Source organism: Heptranchias perlo, chromosome 21 (assembly GCF_035084215.1).
Source record: "Heptranchias perlo isolate sHepPer1 chromosome 21, sHepPer1.hap1, whole genome shotgun sequence".
NCBI classification, from domain to species: Eukaryota; Metazoa; Chordata; class Chondrichthyes; order Hexanchiformes; family Hexanchidae; genus Heptranchias; species Heptranchias perlo.
In genome coordinates this window covers 27,848,825-27,866,201 of record NC_090345.1, presented here as the reverse complement: position 1 = coordinate 27,866,201, position 17,377 = coordinate 27,848,825, and the positions used below count along the sequence as shown (strand labels likewise).

The following is a 17,377-nucleotide window of genomic DNA, read 5'->3' as shown; positions in this document are numbered from 1 at the left end:
AGTCATTTACCTGTGGTTACGGGTTTTCCGCTGCTCAGCTGCGCGCCGGCGGCCTGCGCATGAGCAGTGACGTCTGAGTGATGGTGGAGCTCTATTTAAAGGGGCAGCCCACCAATGCTCCTCCTGCTGCAAACAAGAAGTAGCACACCATGGAGCACCCCAGGGGTAAGGCTGCCCCACGATTTTCTGACGACTCACTCCAGCTGCTGCTGGACAGGGTAAGGAGGAGGAGGGAGACGTTGTTCCCCAGCGATGGAAGGAAGTGCCCTGCCTCCGCCACCAGGAAGGCATGGGCGGAGGTGGCCGCGGAGGTTAGCAGCAGGGGCAACACCACAAGAACATGGATCCAGTGTCGCAAGAGATTCAATTATCTCACTAGGTCCGGCAAAGTGAGTACACTAACGCATTCTCCCACACTCCGTCTTCCACATCACCTCAAACACCTCACAACCCCTTCTGCACTGCCACCACAGCGCTCCCGCATCAATCCTCACAGCCACTCAACTATCATCCTCACCGTGCCTGCACGTACCCACCGTCCCTGTCCCCATTCGAACACTACCACACACCCCAATCCCCATACAATGGGATGGGCATGTGGCACACGCATCCTCCCATCCATCTCCCACACGCTCAACCCACCCACACCAATGCTTGAAGCGTCTCACAATGCAATCATCACTCAATCACGCATCTGTGTTTTGCCTTGACAGGAGAAGAGATGCAAGAACGCCCGGGAAAGGGCACGCACCGGAGGGGGCCCGCCACACGAGGTGGTTCTAACGCATGCAGAGCTGGACGCCTTGGAGATCAGCCACACACTGCATTGCCTGTCCGTGGCGGATGGCGAGGCTGGGGCTGCAGAAACGTCCGGTAACGGAAAGCTGACACTCAGCACTCATGATCGCGAATGATCTTAGCATCACTTGGCATCTGCCGCACCTCAACATTTGTCCACATGCCTGATATTGCCCTTTGTTCTCTTGCAGGGCCGTCTGCGAGCGCCGTGTCTGTGGAGGGCGATTCCTCAGAGGACATGCCGGTCTCTGAGGGTCCATCGTCACATATGAGCCAAGCATCCACCAGCGCAGATACACACACCTCGGTGGGTCCCCCTCCTCAATTAGTTGGGATTGCACATGGTGAGTCACCACGCACATGTGAGCATGAGCAGACCCTGGTGGCAGGGGCAGCCGCGGAGGGTCCGCGTCGGTGGGAGCACTCTTCTCCAGGCTCTGCTCAGCCGGACCCAGATGCTGAACCCAGGGGGCCACCAGTCAAAAGGAGAGTCGTCGAGGGGCACCAGCACATTGCCGAGGTACTGGAAGAGGTGCCACGCACACTCTCCACAATCGCGCAGGTGATGGAGGAGTCCAACTCCTGCATGAGGGCAATGGTGGCACAAGTACAGGAGGGTATCCGCGAGATAGTGTCGCGGGTAGGTGCGGGAACGTCTGCGGTGGAGGAAAGGCTAGCCTCCCTCGAGCGTCACGCACAGCTCAACATTGAGTCCATCCAGGCCCTGACAACGGCTGTTCGGATTCAGGGTGAGCAACATTCTGCCGCCATAAACAGGCTGACAGATACATTAGAGGTGGCCTTGCAAGGTCCACACAGGTCATCCAAACTGCCGTCCAGCAGGGTGGAAGGAGTGATGTGGGCCTAGGCCATGAGAGGGAAGATGGTGAACGGGGACATGGAAGTGGGGACGCTACTCAAAGTGCCCCCACGTCTCACCCGTTGCCCCCCTCTCAACCAGTACCCGCAATGGTGCCTCCTTTCCAGGTGGCCGAGTCTGCCCTTGCACAGGTGCAGGAGGAGCAGTCTGTGGAGGTGCCCTCACGGGCACCGAAACCCAGGGGGCGTCGGCCCAAAGCATCTACCCGGTCAGGGCACGAACAAGAGCAACCTGCCACTACCTCTGCTGGAGCCACAGGGGTAGCACCACGTAGGGGTTCCCGCAAACGTAAGGCTAGGGTGTTATGAACACAAAGGGAATGCACCAGGGTGTATGACAATTTGTTATGTTTTTATTTATAGTCGTTTACTGCACATACACAATAAACACAATTGTTCTCACCACTACTGCCACCTCTTGTCCATTCTTGAGCGGCTTGTGCAATAGGTCCCTTTTGTGGGGCTCATCATGACGACGAACACCTGGTCCCACCCATTGGGTCACACTACAGTGGGTGCAGGAGTAATGGCACCACTCTTCTGTGGAGGGGGCTGGTCTGGCCGCTCCTCTGTGCACGTGATGAGGTCTGGATGCCTCAGACAGTCTGATGTTAGGAGAACCGTTGACATATGAGTGCCTCCCTGGCCTGACGAACATCCAGGTGAGCTGGTGTTCGGCCCATGGGTCCTTCCTCCTCCTCTTGCTCCTCCTCCTCCTCATCGTCGTCCTCAATATGGGTGGCGGATGTGCATGGGGCCTCCTCCAGCGGCACCCCTCTCTGTTATGCCATGTTGTGCAGGGCACAGCAGACAACTATAATTCATCCCACTCTGAGTGGCGCGTATTGGAGCGCTCCCCCAGAACGATCAAGGCACCTGAAGCGCATCTTGAGCACCCCTATAGCCTGCTCAATTGTAGACCTGGTAGCAATGTGGCTGTCATTATATCGACGCTGCGGCTCGGTGATGGGGTTCCTCAGAGGTGTCATAAGCCACGTGTGCAGGGGATATCCCTTGTCGCCGAGGAGCCAGCCGTTGCCGGTGTTGGGTGAGTGGAAGAGGGGCGGGATGGTGGACTCCCTGAGGACGAAGGCATCGTGGCAGCTGCCAGGGTATCTGGCGCACACGTGTAGGAATCTCTGGCGGTGGTCACAGATGAGCTGGGCGTTCATGGAGTGATACCCCTTCCTGTTGATGAACAGTCCTGGCTCATGTGGAGGTGCCCGTATTGCTATGTGGGTGCAATCGATTACACTCTGCACCCGTGGGAAGCCAGCCACAGCATGGAATCCAACCGCCCTCTCCATCTGGCTGCGGTCATCCATGGCGAAGTTGATGTAGTGCGAGGCCCTGTGGAACAACCCATCGGTGACCTGCCTTATGCACTTGTGTGCAGACGACTGACAGACCCCGGTGATGTCCCCGGTGGCACCCTGGAAGGATCCAGAGGCGAAGAAGTTGAGGGCAGTGGTGACTTTGACGACGACGGGTAAGAAGATGCTGCTTGGTCCATCCGGGAGCAGCTCGTCATTAAGGAGGCTGCAGATGTCAGCGACTACCTGGCGACTGACTCTGAGCCTCCGTATGCACTGCTCCTCAGAGAGGTCCAGGAAGCTGAGCCTCGGTCTGTAGACCCTGTGCCGAGGGTAGTGCCTCCTGCGATGCATCTCTCTCTGCGGTTGCCCTCCCTCCTGCTGTGCAGGTGGATGTGCCACAGCACCGTGTTGTGGGGCTCCACATGTCTGAGGCGGACGGCGTGGCCTGCGAGGCTGCTGAGGCTGGTGATGCTGTTCGTCCTCCGAGGAGGTCAAGGCGGCCCCCATCTGGAAGGTGTAGGTCTGAGGGGTTGTGCAAGGTAGGTAAGTGTGTCCTCACACCGGGGTTGCGGTTCCACGTCGGTGAATCTTCTTGCTAGGAGGAGGGTGGTGGAGGGCAAGCGTTGCCCTATGTGACAGAGTGGCCTCCTGCATTGGTGAAGGGTCTCCCCCCCGACCTGTGGAATGCACCTTGGCAGCTGCCACAGGCTGCTGGCTGCAACACGTCCGTTTGAAGTGAGAGTGTTTCCCCCAGTATGGGAAACAGTCTCAGTTCAAGGTAAAATCCCACCCTTCCTAATAAAACAGCTCAATCAGGCCTGTAAACGACCTGAACGAGCAAGATAAATACTTACAAGTGGCGTCCCGCTGGCTTTAATTGCCTGCGGGATTCCCACCTGCGGGGTCTGCACGCGCGCGCCGGCGCATCCGTGGGGAACCCGGAAGTGGGCGGGTTCGAGACGGGATCCGGTCCCGCTCTGGGATTCCCCGATTTTCGGGGCCCCCCCGCCGAGAACGCACCCGATAGCAGGTGGTAAAATCAAGCCCAATGTGTTCCAGATCAATGCATAACATAATGTGGCATCATATATATTATGATTAGGCATCAAGTAGTGATCAAGTTTTCTATTTACAATATTCTTAGACAGTAATACATATTTTGGCAACTGCAGAGCCAACCAAACAAAATGTACTTTGTTTGGGATTATAAAGCATGTTAAAAATGTGTCACTTATTACTGTAGAATGATGTAAAGAAAACTAACAAATACCTGCAGTGAACCACAATCGGTCCTGAATAGGAAGGATTCACAGTTTTAACCTTCTTTAGAAATTTGAGCATACCAATGGGTGCAAACGGCACGCCAAAATCAGGCCAGCTTGTGAAGTGAAGTTGTGTTACTAGTCTTGGAGCTTTGCTACCAACTGTTTGCTGTAACAAATGCAATGAAAACAACAATTGTCTTATAATTTTCATGTATTAGGGCACAAGAGGATCTAAATGATTCCAGCAATTAACCAACACCAGTCATTCTCTCCAAACCAAACATGAAAACAAAGGGACAGCATATATATTAAAGTTTTACTTTGGGAAGATGTTATGGTATAGTTTGGTCACTTCTGGTGTCAAAAATACACTGAAAAATGTTGTCATACGTTCAAATGAAACAAAACTGTTACTAAAATTGGGGCAGGTTAACTGTGGTTAAACTAAATTAAATCTAATCCAACAATGTGGTTCAACCTCCGATTCCTTCAGGAAAAGCACCATGCCAAACTGGTCGCTGAAAATCATAATATCGTTCAAAAAACTGATTGAAATTAAAAGCACATTTGACAAGTCTGTTTTAAACATACAGTGATTGAGTGGTTTCAATGGGGTGGATGCAGTACCCTGTGTGGAAGTAAATCCAGACCAGAAAGGTTCAACCTCTGGTGTGTGCTGAGTTAGCTCAACTTATCCAGGGTGGCAGTCGGTGTCTATAGTTCATCTCAGAGTGCCTGGACTAAAAAGGGAAGAAAACAGTCAGGTTTGTGGCTACTGATTGCCATCCAGGGGTTGACTGTTATACTTTTCAATGGTTTAATGACCTGTTGACACTCACTGTTTAGTCTCACATGTGAAGGATGGCCACTTAGACTAGGAACTATAGACTGCTGCTAGCCATAACCTATATTCCAGCAAGAGTCAACACCTTTGGATGGTGGGGGGGGGGGGGCCTAGGGGAGAAAACGGAATGTAGAGAATATAACGGAGTTTTAATTATTTTTACTTCTCTACGACAACATCTCAATTTAGCTTTGAAGACACATATTTTATATCTATCACAGTGATGCATTTGTTAGAATACTTTCACTTTCACAGCAGCCCAGGAAAATGGAGGACATCTGCTTCAATTGTTGCTAAAAGTTGGCTGAAGTAATTCGGGACATTTAACAGTCCGGGTCCTAGTGAACAGAAATCTACTGTCCATAATCTGTAACTAATTCTGTAATCAAACTCATACAGGCCATGCAGATAGATGATGTGAGAAATGTCATACTAACTGGTCATGGGGAACGGGGAGGTGGGTCTTGCTGTAATGAGGTTGGAGGCTGAGGCACATCATTTTGCAGCAATGTTAGAGCTACGAAAAAAGGTTGTGGTGAACATATACTCACATGAAAAGTTAAACAAAGATACCCCTAATAATTCGGTAATGCTAAGACTATCATACAGGTTGGCAACTAAAATGTATTCTTACATTACACTTTAATATATTAATAAAGGAATAACTTACTTACAAGCATCTTCTCTTCTGAGAACTAAAATCTATTTATTGGCTATTAAAGTAAACTGAAAACTGAAACATTCCTGAACGTGGTAACAATATCTGTCATACAGAAAATAAAGCTCAATTACTTTTTAAAATTTTATAACTAGTAGACAAACAAATTATTTGTGCCAAGGAGCAAACTATATAAAGTTTTTCTTTGCAAATAATTTAAATCACAAAATAGTGGTAAATCCAGAAAATACTTGCATTCTGTATGGTAAATTTGCGTATGGTATAATCCACAAGCACTGTGACATCTTCCACTGATACCCGAATCGCTCCGTATGTCCACAAACCCTGGTCAGGCCAGTATTTATAACACTTTTCCTGCAGGAATAAGTACACATTTAATGATAATTCAGAATATTAAAAAATTCAAACCCTTTCAATAATATTTTCTTTGGTAACTAAAAAAGTAGTTAGGGACACGTTATATTTCTCTATTTATGTGGGGGCACAAACAGTACCATGTTATATCAGAGTGTAATATGTCAGAACACAACTTATAGCGAGGGGTTACAGTGATAGAACAAGTGCTTACCAAACACTCAACAGTATGACAACATCATAAATTTATGATCAAGAATTACACTTTACCACTGTCATTTAAAATTTTTAGTGTGAATTAGTGACTGGCCAACATATAGCACAACAGCTAAAAGTATCCTGGCGTCTGAATGTTTGATACCTTTACACTTTCTGGTGATGTTTCCCCTGTAATGCCAGTAGGTGGTGCTCTATAGGATATAAATGTTAATCTTCTCACTGACCTATAATGCTGCCTGTAACACCACAAATCACTCAAAGTGCTTTGAGTCTTCAGCAGGCCCTCCACCACTACCAGTGATGCTGCTGTAGGTCTCAATTTTTCGCTGCTGAATCTTTCTTCAGATAAGTTTTTGTATTTATTTTAAATTTCTTAATTGTTATCCTCTCTGCAGAACCTGAACCTGAGGAAATGACTGCCACTCCTCTCTAATAGCCCAACTCTCCTGCTATTTCTGCCTCCTGTGACCTTTTCCTGCAACTGCTCTCTAGTCTCCTGCCACATAGCCATTCCTAGTCATTTCAGTTATTTTCTGGGCCTTAGCCCCGATTTAATTTATTTTCAGTCTCTTGCTCCCAATTCTTATTTTAATTTTATATTTCTGACACCCGGCTACACTCACCCTGGCCTCCCCATTTGTTATTCTCTGGCCCAACTTTCCAGGCAATTTTTAAAAATTGCGCCCTTGCTCTTCAGCTTCTTTCTGTCCCTGCTATTTGGCTTCTGGTCCTGTTCCCCAGAGAGGTTTTTATTAATTGACAAACCTATTCTTGGGCCTTTTCCTGGCTCCATTCTCCAAATATTTCTTTTAAAATTCTTGGCACTTCTCTCAGCCTCTAGCCTCACTCCCCATGTAATTTTTTCTTACAATTCCCTTTCCATTCTTCAGCCTCTTCCTGGCCCTGACTTTTTGTCCTCAAGCCCCACTCCCTTTCCTTGCTCTGCTTAGAGCTGTTACAATTCACAACCCCACTCCCGGCCACAACCACTTTCTCCTAGTCCTACTCGAAAACTCAGCCTCAGCCCCTGTAGCCTCCTCCTCCTTCTCCTCCCTCAATCCACAGACCTCACTCTTGGTTCAAGCCCCAACCATAACCCTGTAGCATGCTCCTGCTCCCGATCTGTGCCTCAATTTTTAAAGAAAAATCCTGGCTCTTCGCCAAACCCCTCCTCCCAGCCCTAACCTCAGCTTGCTCCCCCTCCCAGCTCCAACCCCATCTCCAGCTAACACAGCCTACTGATTCTGCACCTACTTCAAGCTCTCATCTGCTTCCTGATCACCCCCACTCCTCCCCCTTGTTCTGATGTTATCACCCTGCCACACACTATGTACTGTGTTCAGCTCTGTCATCTTAAGCTTCAACTCAAAGCAAAATGGAATATCCCCACCCTCACTTCCTCCTCACTCTATCCTCTGACTTACTGTGAGCAATACCACAGAAGACCCACTAGTCTATATTAAAATATTATGCTGCAGGTCTACTGCAGTCACTGTTTAAGAGCAGAATCTGTTTAAAGAGTGGTTTGGACTGGCAGCACCAGCATCTCCTGTCCAACTCGCACCACTGAAACTGGGAATACAAAGCTCTACTTGCTGGTGGAAATTTAACAAAGAACAGATTCTTTCATTACATTAAAAATTTGAAGGTAGCCCAGTATACTGCCTGTGAACTTTAGTACCTTATCATGTGGTACATTTACCCACTGAGCTATCAGAGGAGGTTCCTACACATGCAGCTCTTTGAACTGAAAATGAACAATTATCTGTTTTCTAAGTAAATGGCCTGTGTTCCTTCACTCTGTTCCTCTAACACAATAAGACCGGGAATTATCTTTCATGCACTCTTCTACATTCTAATCCCATAATTCTCTTTTTTTTTTGGAAGTGTGGAGGGAGAAACTGAACACGATATTCTAAATGCTGCTGAAACAAATGTTTTTGTGTAATTATTACTGCCTCTATGAACCTGGCTGTACACTTTTTGCAGGCTTTAATAGTTGCTACCTCAGATTGCGGAAGTGGTTATAATGAACAGCCTGCTGTTACTTGTAAATCTATTTCCTGTTTAACTCCTTCAAGATCGTGGCCGTCATAGTGAAACCACATTTGGTCCCAGAATGCATTCGTATGCACCTATTTTGACAGCTAGTTGCGAAATGCTAGGCCCTTTGCTCATCCATGGCTTGTATGCCACAGACACCGGGTTAGGATTTGAAAGGAACCTGCAGCACCTAATTCTCTTACCCAACAAACAGGCTTCTTAGTCTCTTTTAATCATTATATGTATAGTTCAAAAAGTACTTTTGCTGGTATTTTATTTTAATTTCTTATCTAAGTTATACAAATGATTTTAAATTTCTGATAATGTACTGGATGCTACACCAAACACCATTGCTGAGCAGACTGAATATCGCAGGGCTCACAAAACAGAAATTTCAGGAAATCAGGCCAGTTGGAAACTATCAATTTTGTGAGAAAATCAGAAAAAAACTGATTAGGAATAATTAAAAAAGATAATTTATTAGTGAAAATATTAAATGAATAAACTTTATTTTAACTTATGGTACATATTCCTCACAGCAAAGGGTATCTGAAATAGCAAAACTTGTCATATTATAGATGAAAATATAATTTTTGTATATTCACATACTTACTTCCTTTTTTTCTTTTACATTTGTTAACATAACAATGGTAGCGGATTTCTGTTCCCATATCATTCGCCAGTAATCTGAGACAGTCTCTTCTTTAGGACCTATTGGGAATAGAGATCATTCTGAATAAAAGATACAGGAACGAAACCTCATTCCTTGTCCGGTATTATTTTTACCTTATTCTCACTTTCAAATGAAATGATGGCCACCATATTTTGCTCAGACTAGTTTACATAAAGCAACTTCTACGACTGTTTTTATTTGACAAAGAATTTACTGAGTAATCTGATCTCTTTTTTTAAATTCAATTTAATGCTAAAACATGTTTTTGTGATAGTGCAATATTTTGTGATAATTATTTGATTGAGTTTTCTTGGACCACTGTAGATAATGTGCCCCCTGGTACATCTGCTGAGGTGTTCCAGGGCCAGAGTGTGAAGTACTAAAGTTGGCGACAGTTCTCCTCCGTGGTTCACAATTTCTAGCCGTGCAATGAAAGGGCTTCCCCCGGCTCATGTGCACAATCCAGAACTAAGTTGCAGGATGGAATTGTGGCAAAAGGAGAAGCAACTGCAGGGAGGGAGTGCGTACACTGACTTGTCACTGAGCACCCTGTGGTTGAGTCAGCTTCATCGTGGGCATTCCTCTTTATCAAAGACACTCACATCAGGACCTGAATTAAGCAGCTGGTGATAAGTAATCCTGGTACGCAGTGCTAGATTTGGCTGCCTAGATCATCAAAGTGGCTAGTATGAAGAAAACTGCTCTGTTTAGGTCCTTCCGGCACACAGAAAGCAGATAGCTCATGAGGAAATTTGGAGATTTGGGATGACAGCTGCTTGAAGGTGTTAGGCTACAGACCAGTTATGGGAACATGTGCTCATGTATCCAAGGCTCAGGCCTACACAATTGAGGTGCAGAGAGGCAAACAGCTACTGATGAAGCTCTGCTTCTCCAACTGGTGGAACCACCATTCAACAGGATATGTTGGTTGTCCATTCTGTGGTTAGAAGAATAGTGGCAATGCATTTGCACATCTTAAGATGAGTTGTGCTCTCACTATGCCACTGGAGTGGAACTCCTGGCACGTCCTGCCCACCTAGCGTGGGCTCATACCTGCGCTTGTTAGGATGATCAACCTAGTGACTATCATCCTGGGGTAGGGCTAGGTAAGCAGGATCTCTTTAGGATCAAGGTGAGTTTAAGGTGACACCCTTGGCGATGGAAGCTTATAAACAAGTCAACTCCCAGTAGTAGAGTCGGTAATCTGATACCTGAATGAGGCAGGTCTGCAGTACTCCAGGGTACTGTTAATGATGGACCAATCAGTCTGGCTCACTAATGGAACCCGTTACTGGGAACTGAAATTCTTCCTACTTGGCTCCAGGTAACCTAGAAATCAATAGTCCAGCAAATAGGGTGGTCCTCGCTCTGGTAAACTGCATGATTTTAGCTGCTTAAACTGCAGCAGTACCTCAGCATACACTTTGGAGACCCCCCAACTCTTGTCTCTATTCTTCAGCTAAGCTCTCTGGACTTTAGTAAGTGTATGTGTACCTCTGGGAAGAAAGTGTGCACTCCATACTGGGCAAACAGAAATCCTACAGGTGAGTGTAGATTTCTCATTAGCTTTAATTAGAGACCCTCAAACATGCTTATAGGATCTCCCCAAGTTAGATACTTGGTTGACTAAGTGCTTTTTTTAAAAAAAAAGCACTTTGCCTCCATTTGTACAAAAGATCTATATTTATATCATTGATTTTTTTTTTCTTTTGTATGAACACAAATGAATAGGAGCAGTGGGATTGACCCCATGGTTTACCGTCAATGTGAGTAGCTATTAACCCATTGACCATTAATCATAAAGGCATCTTCACTATTACATGGCATCAAAAATCACACTGTAATGAAATTTGTATTGAGATGCATTACAAATAAAAATAAAATACTGATTCCTAGTGAATGGAAAAGATAACAGTGCCAAACATTGCATCCATTATGTTTAACATGTCATGTTACTGAAAGCAGTTTTTGCAAATCATCTAACATTTATTACTCTCAGATTACAGTTTCTATCAATGAATACTACAAAAAAAGAAATGACAGGTGGTATAAGTGAAGCTTACCTTGAGCTGCTATGAATTTATTCTTCACTTTAAAACCCTAAGGGGAAACAAATCAGTATTCATGATCAAGATACTGTAGCCTGCTATGTACACACATCACATTGCTTTTCTTCACCTTTTGTACACACCATTTTTGCCAATATGCTGATTAGATCTAAATGAATTGCAAATGGTTTAATAAAATGAATGAGCACCTACATCAACGTATGAGGCATTTATGTAATCTGAGCTCGGCATCCCTTCTATAGCTGTCAAAGTCACTCTGAAATTGTCATCTGGAAGAAAGTTTACAAGTCAATAAATGTTGATATTATACTGACAAAAAAATGAATTTATAGTATTATGGTACAACAAACAGAATCACCAAACATACTAATAAAAACCCATCCTCTATAAAATACAGCAGGACAAACAGTGCATCAGATGTCCTGTCTACGGCACGCACATGGGCTAAAGCCTATATTTTTCTCTCCCATTCCAATACAATGAATGTGGGAAGGGTTTGACCTTGTGACATCTGCTCCTAAAAAGTTGAGGGCCTGTGTTCAAGTCAGGTGATAGGATAAATGAGCAGTGAAAGGTCAACTGTCTAATCAGTAAAAACCTGGCAACAGATATGAACTGCAGTATGTGTGAAGGTTAGTTCATCTTGACACAATGAATATAATTTCCTCTCATTGTTATTACACAAGGAGAAATTCCATGATCTAAAGGTTTAGTAGTTCTATCTACCATTGATTTTGCAGATGCAAAATCCTTATCTAATGCCCCCATGATATGATACAGAACTACCTGAAACCATTTACTTGGCTGTTGGCACTGTGGAATCTGCCTGTTTACACGGCGAGCTGGATTCCATAACAGCGGTGACAGCAGATAAATAATTGTGAATGCACAAAATTAGTTAAAAGTCACAACTCATTTTCTGTCCATAAATGATCCCTGTTATCTGTCTATACAGGGCCACAATTCAATAATAGGCAAGCATCCTCTGTGCTACTGCTATCAGCAGAGTCATCTCATTTACAGTACAACCGTGCCATCAAAGTTGGAGGTGCTGCCACTGGCAGTGTTGTCATTGCATTAGAAATTTTACACATACACGGTAAATTCACCAGTCTTGTGATTCTAGCCGGGTGTCACACTTGAAGAGAGCGCAGATTGAAGATAGGATTAAAATGCTGTGGCCCTGAATCTCCGACTGTTGCTCCCTTTGAGTGTAGCTTCCTTCTTAGAGTGTGGGATTGATGAATTTACTCCTACATCTTTTATTCCGGGGTAAATTTACTAGAATTTACTACTTCACATGAAACTTGCAATAAAGCCCACATATCAGGGTGGAGCCAGAACAAAAAAATCTAACTTTACAAGTGTGATACCAGAACTGAGAGGATATCCTCTAGAAAAGAGAAGGCTGAGTTGTGTTCTAGTAGTGGTCTTTAAAATTATGAAAGGGTTTGATAGGGTAGACGTAGAGAAGATGTTTCCACTTGTTGGGGAGACCAAAAGTAGTGGCCATAAATATAAGATAGTCACTAATAAATCCAATAGGGAATTCAGGAGAAATTTCTTTACCCAAAGAGTGGTAAGAATGTGGAACTTGCTACCACAAGAAGTAGTTGAGGTGAATAACATAGATGCATTTAAGGGGAAGCTAGCTAAGCACATGAGGGAGAAAGGAATAGAAGGATATGCTGATAGGGTTAGATGGAGAGGGGTGGGAGGAGGCTCATGTGGAGCATAAACTCTGGTCTTTTTCCATGAGGTTAATTCTATATAACTTCCCGAGCTGATGGTTTTATATTAGATATCTGCAGTCACTCTGGAAGTATGCGGTGACAGAGAAGTAACACATCTCAAGGCAACAGAGGGTGAAAGGAAGTCACTGCAGTGCTGTCCAGCATATCTGATGTATGCAGCAATGTTAACAATGCAGACCTTAAGATATTATGCAGTGCCTACAGTGAGCCCTACTAAAATTATTTCAGATATAAACATCAACAGAGTCCAATATCCTCTTTAACAAATATTTTCAACTCTAAGTTAGGTCTTAATGGTCATTACTGGGATTTCACCTTAAATACAAATACAAATTGTACCAGCATAGGACACTTAATAGTCAGCCCTCCCCCATTCCTGCTTGTACTATAAAAATACTCAAATACATTTCAATATAAATCTTTTCCATATAACACAAATATGCTCTATGTCTTCTCAATATGGGTTGCAAATGTTTGGGACAGAATGTAAGATAGCACTGAACTTTAACTGAGGAAATGGAAATCTGTGTGAGTGACTAAGGAGATGACTTTACCTGGCAGGATGTTGGGGTATCGATTTTTGTCCTTGTTCTCTTCTCTATTTGCTGCTTCACAGCATCCTACTGGCATTCCAATTGGCAGAGACTGTGACAAAATGGGCAAGGATTAGAATTGTGCAGTGGTACTGCTGTGTTTTACTATAAATTTATTGTAAAGCAAGAAGCCAATTACACTTTAAAAGCTGCAAAATACTCAAGTGTTATTCAGTTCGTACTTTCAGTTTTGAACCAACAATGATGAACTTTAGTAGCTGACAAAGTAACCAAGGGTTACGGTATGGGAGCTGCACTGCTGCAAGTTTGCCAGGGTGGCACTTTCACCCACCAGTCTGTCCCTGTGATGATCCCATCCAAAATCCTGCAGACCAGATCATTTGCAAAAAAAGGGCCAGACACCGGTGCCATTCACAGTGCTCCTGAGGTGCGCACTTTGCGGGGGCACCGGAATTTGTGGGAGCCGAGATCGGTCTGGTCTGTCCAAAATGGTCAACAAAGCAAATTTTATCTATTTTTAATAGCAGATTAAATATCTTCCCAATAAATATCTTCCTTTGCAGTTTTGCTGATTTTTAATAGCAATCAATCTCTCTTTAATTGACACCAACTATGGCACTTGTATGGCAGGTACGCCTGAAAACCCTAGCCGGTTTTTACCCATCCGAGCCCAAGCATGTAAATTGTGGTGTCCTCACTGTCCAGGATCAAAGGATGTAACATTTTAATTCAATTATTTGATGAAGTGAATCATTACAAATATTTAACAGTGAAAAAAAATTAACAATTAACATTCGAGGTATAAGCAATTCTTTAAAGAGAAAGATGGTACACTGGTTCATATACTGGTGTAGCTTTACAAGCCTCAGGGTCAGAAAGGCCATGAGCATGGAGTAAATAATCAGATACATATGCATGGGGAATTCCTACCTTTCCTGGGGCTTTGTTGTGTTGACTCACTGTTCTTGTGCACTTGGCAAAGGGTGCCTCCCTCTGACATCAGCCTACCCTCCCTATGCAGGGGTGTGTTGTGGGGGTTGGTGATAGGGGACTTGTATGGGCCTCCAAGAAGGGGATTCAGACAGCATTGCATTTTCCCAGCTCTAGGCAGAGGACATGCATTGCATGTTCTAAGTGGCAAATGTCCCACAGGTGATTAATTCATAATTAGTTATATCACATTGTTAAATGTTCTTTATTACTTTTTGAGGTTATGTAGGCAACCTGCGCCCACAGTTCTGCCAACAGTGCTCCTCAGTTGGCTACTTGGAGATGTGTGAATGGACAGGGATGACTCACTCAATGAATTTCCCTCCTTGCCATTCGGAGAAATATCTCGACTTCACTTAATGCTTTCACCCCTGACACCACGGCAGGATCGGGAACTTGATGCATGGAAAATTGTGGCTGCTAACTCGCATTCTATTCTCCATGACATTGGGCTTTGGAGCACTGATTCAATAAACCATTGCCCCAGCAGCCAAGAATTTGCTCTTCAGAAAACATTTTGTTGCAAAGTCATATTTCACCACTTGGAAAGTAACTGTATTTGTACAAAGTCCATAGTTTAATGGAAATATTATTCTAGGTGGTAGATCAGCTTTGAGGAAACTTACAAAACTCCCTGCCAACTAAGGAAAAAGGTTAAGCAAAGATAAAGGCATCCTTTTTGCTTACTGTATTCTAGACCAGCACTAAGACCCACTGAGTCTGCAGTTCCTTTAATCTGCCATAGAATTACATACAAGAAATTCAAAAACTTACATTGAACTCCTCCCGAAATAGTTTGCCCTCATCAGCTGAGCGTTTCTGGACTTCATGTTCCAAAGCTTCTACTGGAATGGGGGGGTACCTCTTTGAAACTGTGGGAGATCTGGAGAGGAGCATCACTGTCTGCTGCTCTGCTTGACCAGAAATTGATTTAAGAGTTCAATAAAAGCCAGCAAATGCAAGTGAAAGACATTTGTGTATTATTGTATAAATCTAAGTTCATTTTTATTACAAGCTGAAACAGAATAAATGATGAGGACAGGAATCAATAACGCATTAAGGGTCGTTTTTTGACTTTGCGCTCCTCCGGAAGTGCATAGTATAAATTTGACTGCACATTGCATCCGATTTTCTCATCATTTAACATAATCATTGAAAAACTGAGCAGCGCATGCCCGGATTTCCAATGTGCACTGCTGATGGGCAAGGATTCCCAGCAGAATGCAAAATCAGAAAAAAATCCGTACCTGAACCAAGTACAGGATTCCATCATTCTTAATCACTCACACACACTCCCATATGTGGAATTCTCAATGTACGTACAATGTATATTAGGTGCATGATCCTCAGCTTACTGATTGCATATTACTTGATGGTGTTCATCTCACGTTTATAGTGATACATGTTAGATCGCTCAAATTTAGTACCCCTAATAAGCTTAGTGGGTAAAGTCATCGCCCAGTGTGGCACTAAGCTATACAGATCAGAGGCTCTCAGATTAGATCCATGGTCTGTGCCATGTTAGCGTGTCTCCTTTTGGGTGCTACAATTGATCTTTGTGCCTCTGGCCTATGGAGGGGGAAAAAAGTCCCGCTGCTGATCTCTACCCAATGATTGCTGCTAGAAAGTGCATGTATGTGGTTGTTGGGTGAGCAGACTTGGCTGTGATGCCCTCCACAATCAAATCGTCTGCCAAAACTCATCATCTCATCTCATGCGTGAAGAATGCCATTTTTGAAAGGTACCACAGTGACCTGCCCCCATGTAACTGCCTCCCAACCAGAGTCAGCATCTTTGGGAAAGGAGCAGAGGAGGAAAGAAGAAAATTAGGAAAACAGAATCTTCCCTTCTTCATCTCCACAACTTGATACGAATTAAGAGTGACAAGGGTAACATACTCCGTGTTTGAATAATGAATCAGTTGACACTAATAGTGTGAAAAGTGGAGTTCTGCTACACTGTGTGTAAGAGACTCAAGTTGCAAAAGAAATCCTTGGATACAACAGGACTGGTTATTGTTCAGCTAATCAGGTTAGGAACAGATTTGCCTATGTCAGAATCAACCTTACAACATACTTCAGCAAGTCAGTTAAAAAAAAAGTATATGAATCTAAGCAAATAGATTTGTAGGAAATTAGTTCTGCCGTTGCTGGTGATTTGATGACATGGTGTGCTGGCACTTGAACATGCCGTGCTGCCAAGTGGTTCACTCCAAGCAGATCCGCACATAGTGAGCTCCAATCTGTGCTTTGCCTCTGAAAGAGGAGGAAAGCAGAGGCCAGGGAGTCAAGTGGGTCAAGTCCCAAGCTGTGTACACATATCTCCCAGAGATCGACTCGTGAGTGCCTTAGGCAGAGGCATTGACTGTCTAGCTAGGGAGCTATTGGATGGCTTGGAAAGAATGTCAAGTAAATTTGAACATGAAGGGAAGACATTTTTTAAAACTGTAGCTGCATTTGTGTCATCCGGCTATATATGCTGTCTGAATAGATCAAAACATCGAAAATTCAGGAACAATCAGAGAGGTCAAAATCAGGTCGAAATGATTTCAGAACTCATCCCTAGCAACATCTAATTAATATTACAACCTTAACTGTAAAAGCAGGCCCTTCACAGAATTCCTAATCTAGCGAGATAGTTAATTTTGCCATCAAAAGAGCATAAAGAATGAAACTGAGCTTGGTAGTGGAAATTAGACTTTTATGATCTCCCCCAAGAGACAGAACAAAGAAGTAAAAGGAAAGATTTCATTATTATAGATATGATGATTTCATCATCTTTTTCTCTGAAAGGTTTAATTTTTGTCACAAGTCTATAAACTGCGTAATAGAGTGCTAAGATGATCCTGGCCACATTTATACAGTATATTCACTGACATCTATTATATGAAATATAACTATTATAAAAAGTATGCTATGAGCAATTTTGTATTAATTACAT

At 44.0% G+C, this 17,377-nt stretch overlaps 1 protein-coding gene and 1 long non-coding RNA gene across 6 annotated transcripts in view; one reads left to right on the top strand and one right to left on the bottom strand.

Moving 5' to 3' along the window:
* The window catches only part of ptprea (protein tyrosine phosphatase receptor type Ea), a 228,849-nt gene that overhangs the window by 27,026 nt on the left and 184,446 nt on the right, over positions 1-17,377 (bottom strand). For all 4 annotated transcript variants that reach the window (XM_068002366.1, XM_068002367.1, XM_068002368.1 and 1 more), the window contains 7 exons: positions 15,212-15,348; positions 13,448-13,538; positions 11,332-11,408; positions 11,134-11,170; positions 9,011-9,108; positions 6,016-6,135; positions 4,264-4,424 (listed from right to left, as the gene is read on the bottom strand). In XM_068002366.1, coding sequence (XP_067858467.1) covers positions 4,264-4,424; positions 6,016-6,135; positions 9,011-9,108; positions 11,134-11,170; positions 11,332-11,408; positions 13,448-13,538; positions 15,212-15,348 — 721 coding nt within the window. The remainder of the gene's footprint in view (positions 1-4,263; positions 4,425-6,015; positions 6,136-9,010; positions 9,109-11,133; positions 11,171-11,331; positions 11,409-13,447; positions 13,539-15,211; positions 15,349-17,377) is intronic.
* LOC137340091 (uncharacterized) overlaps positions 1-17,377 on the top strand; it is a 214,605-nt gene that overhangs the window by 59,627 nt on the left and 137,601 nt on the right. The window lies entirely within an intron of this gene.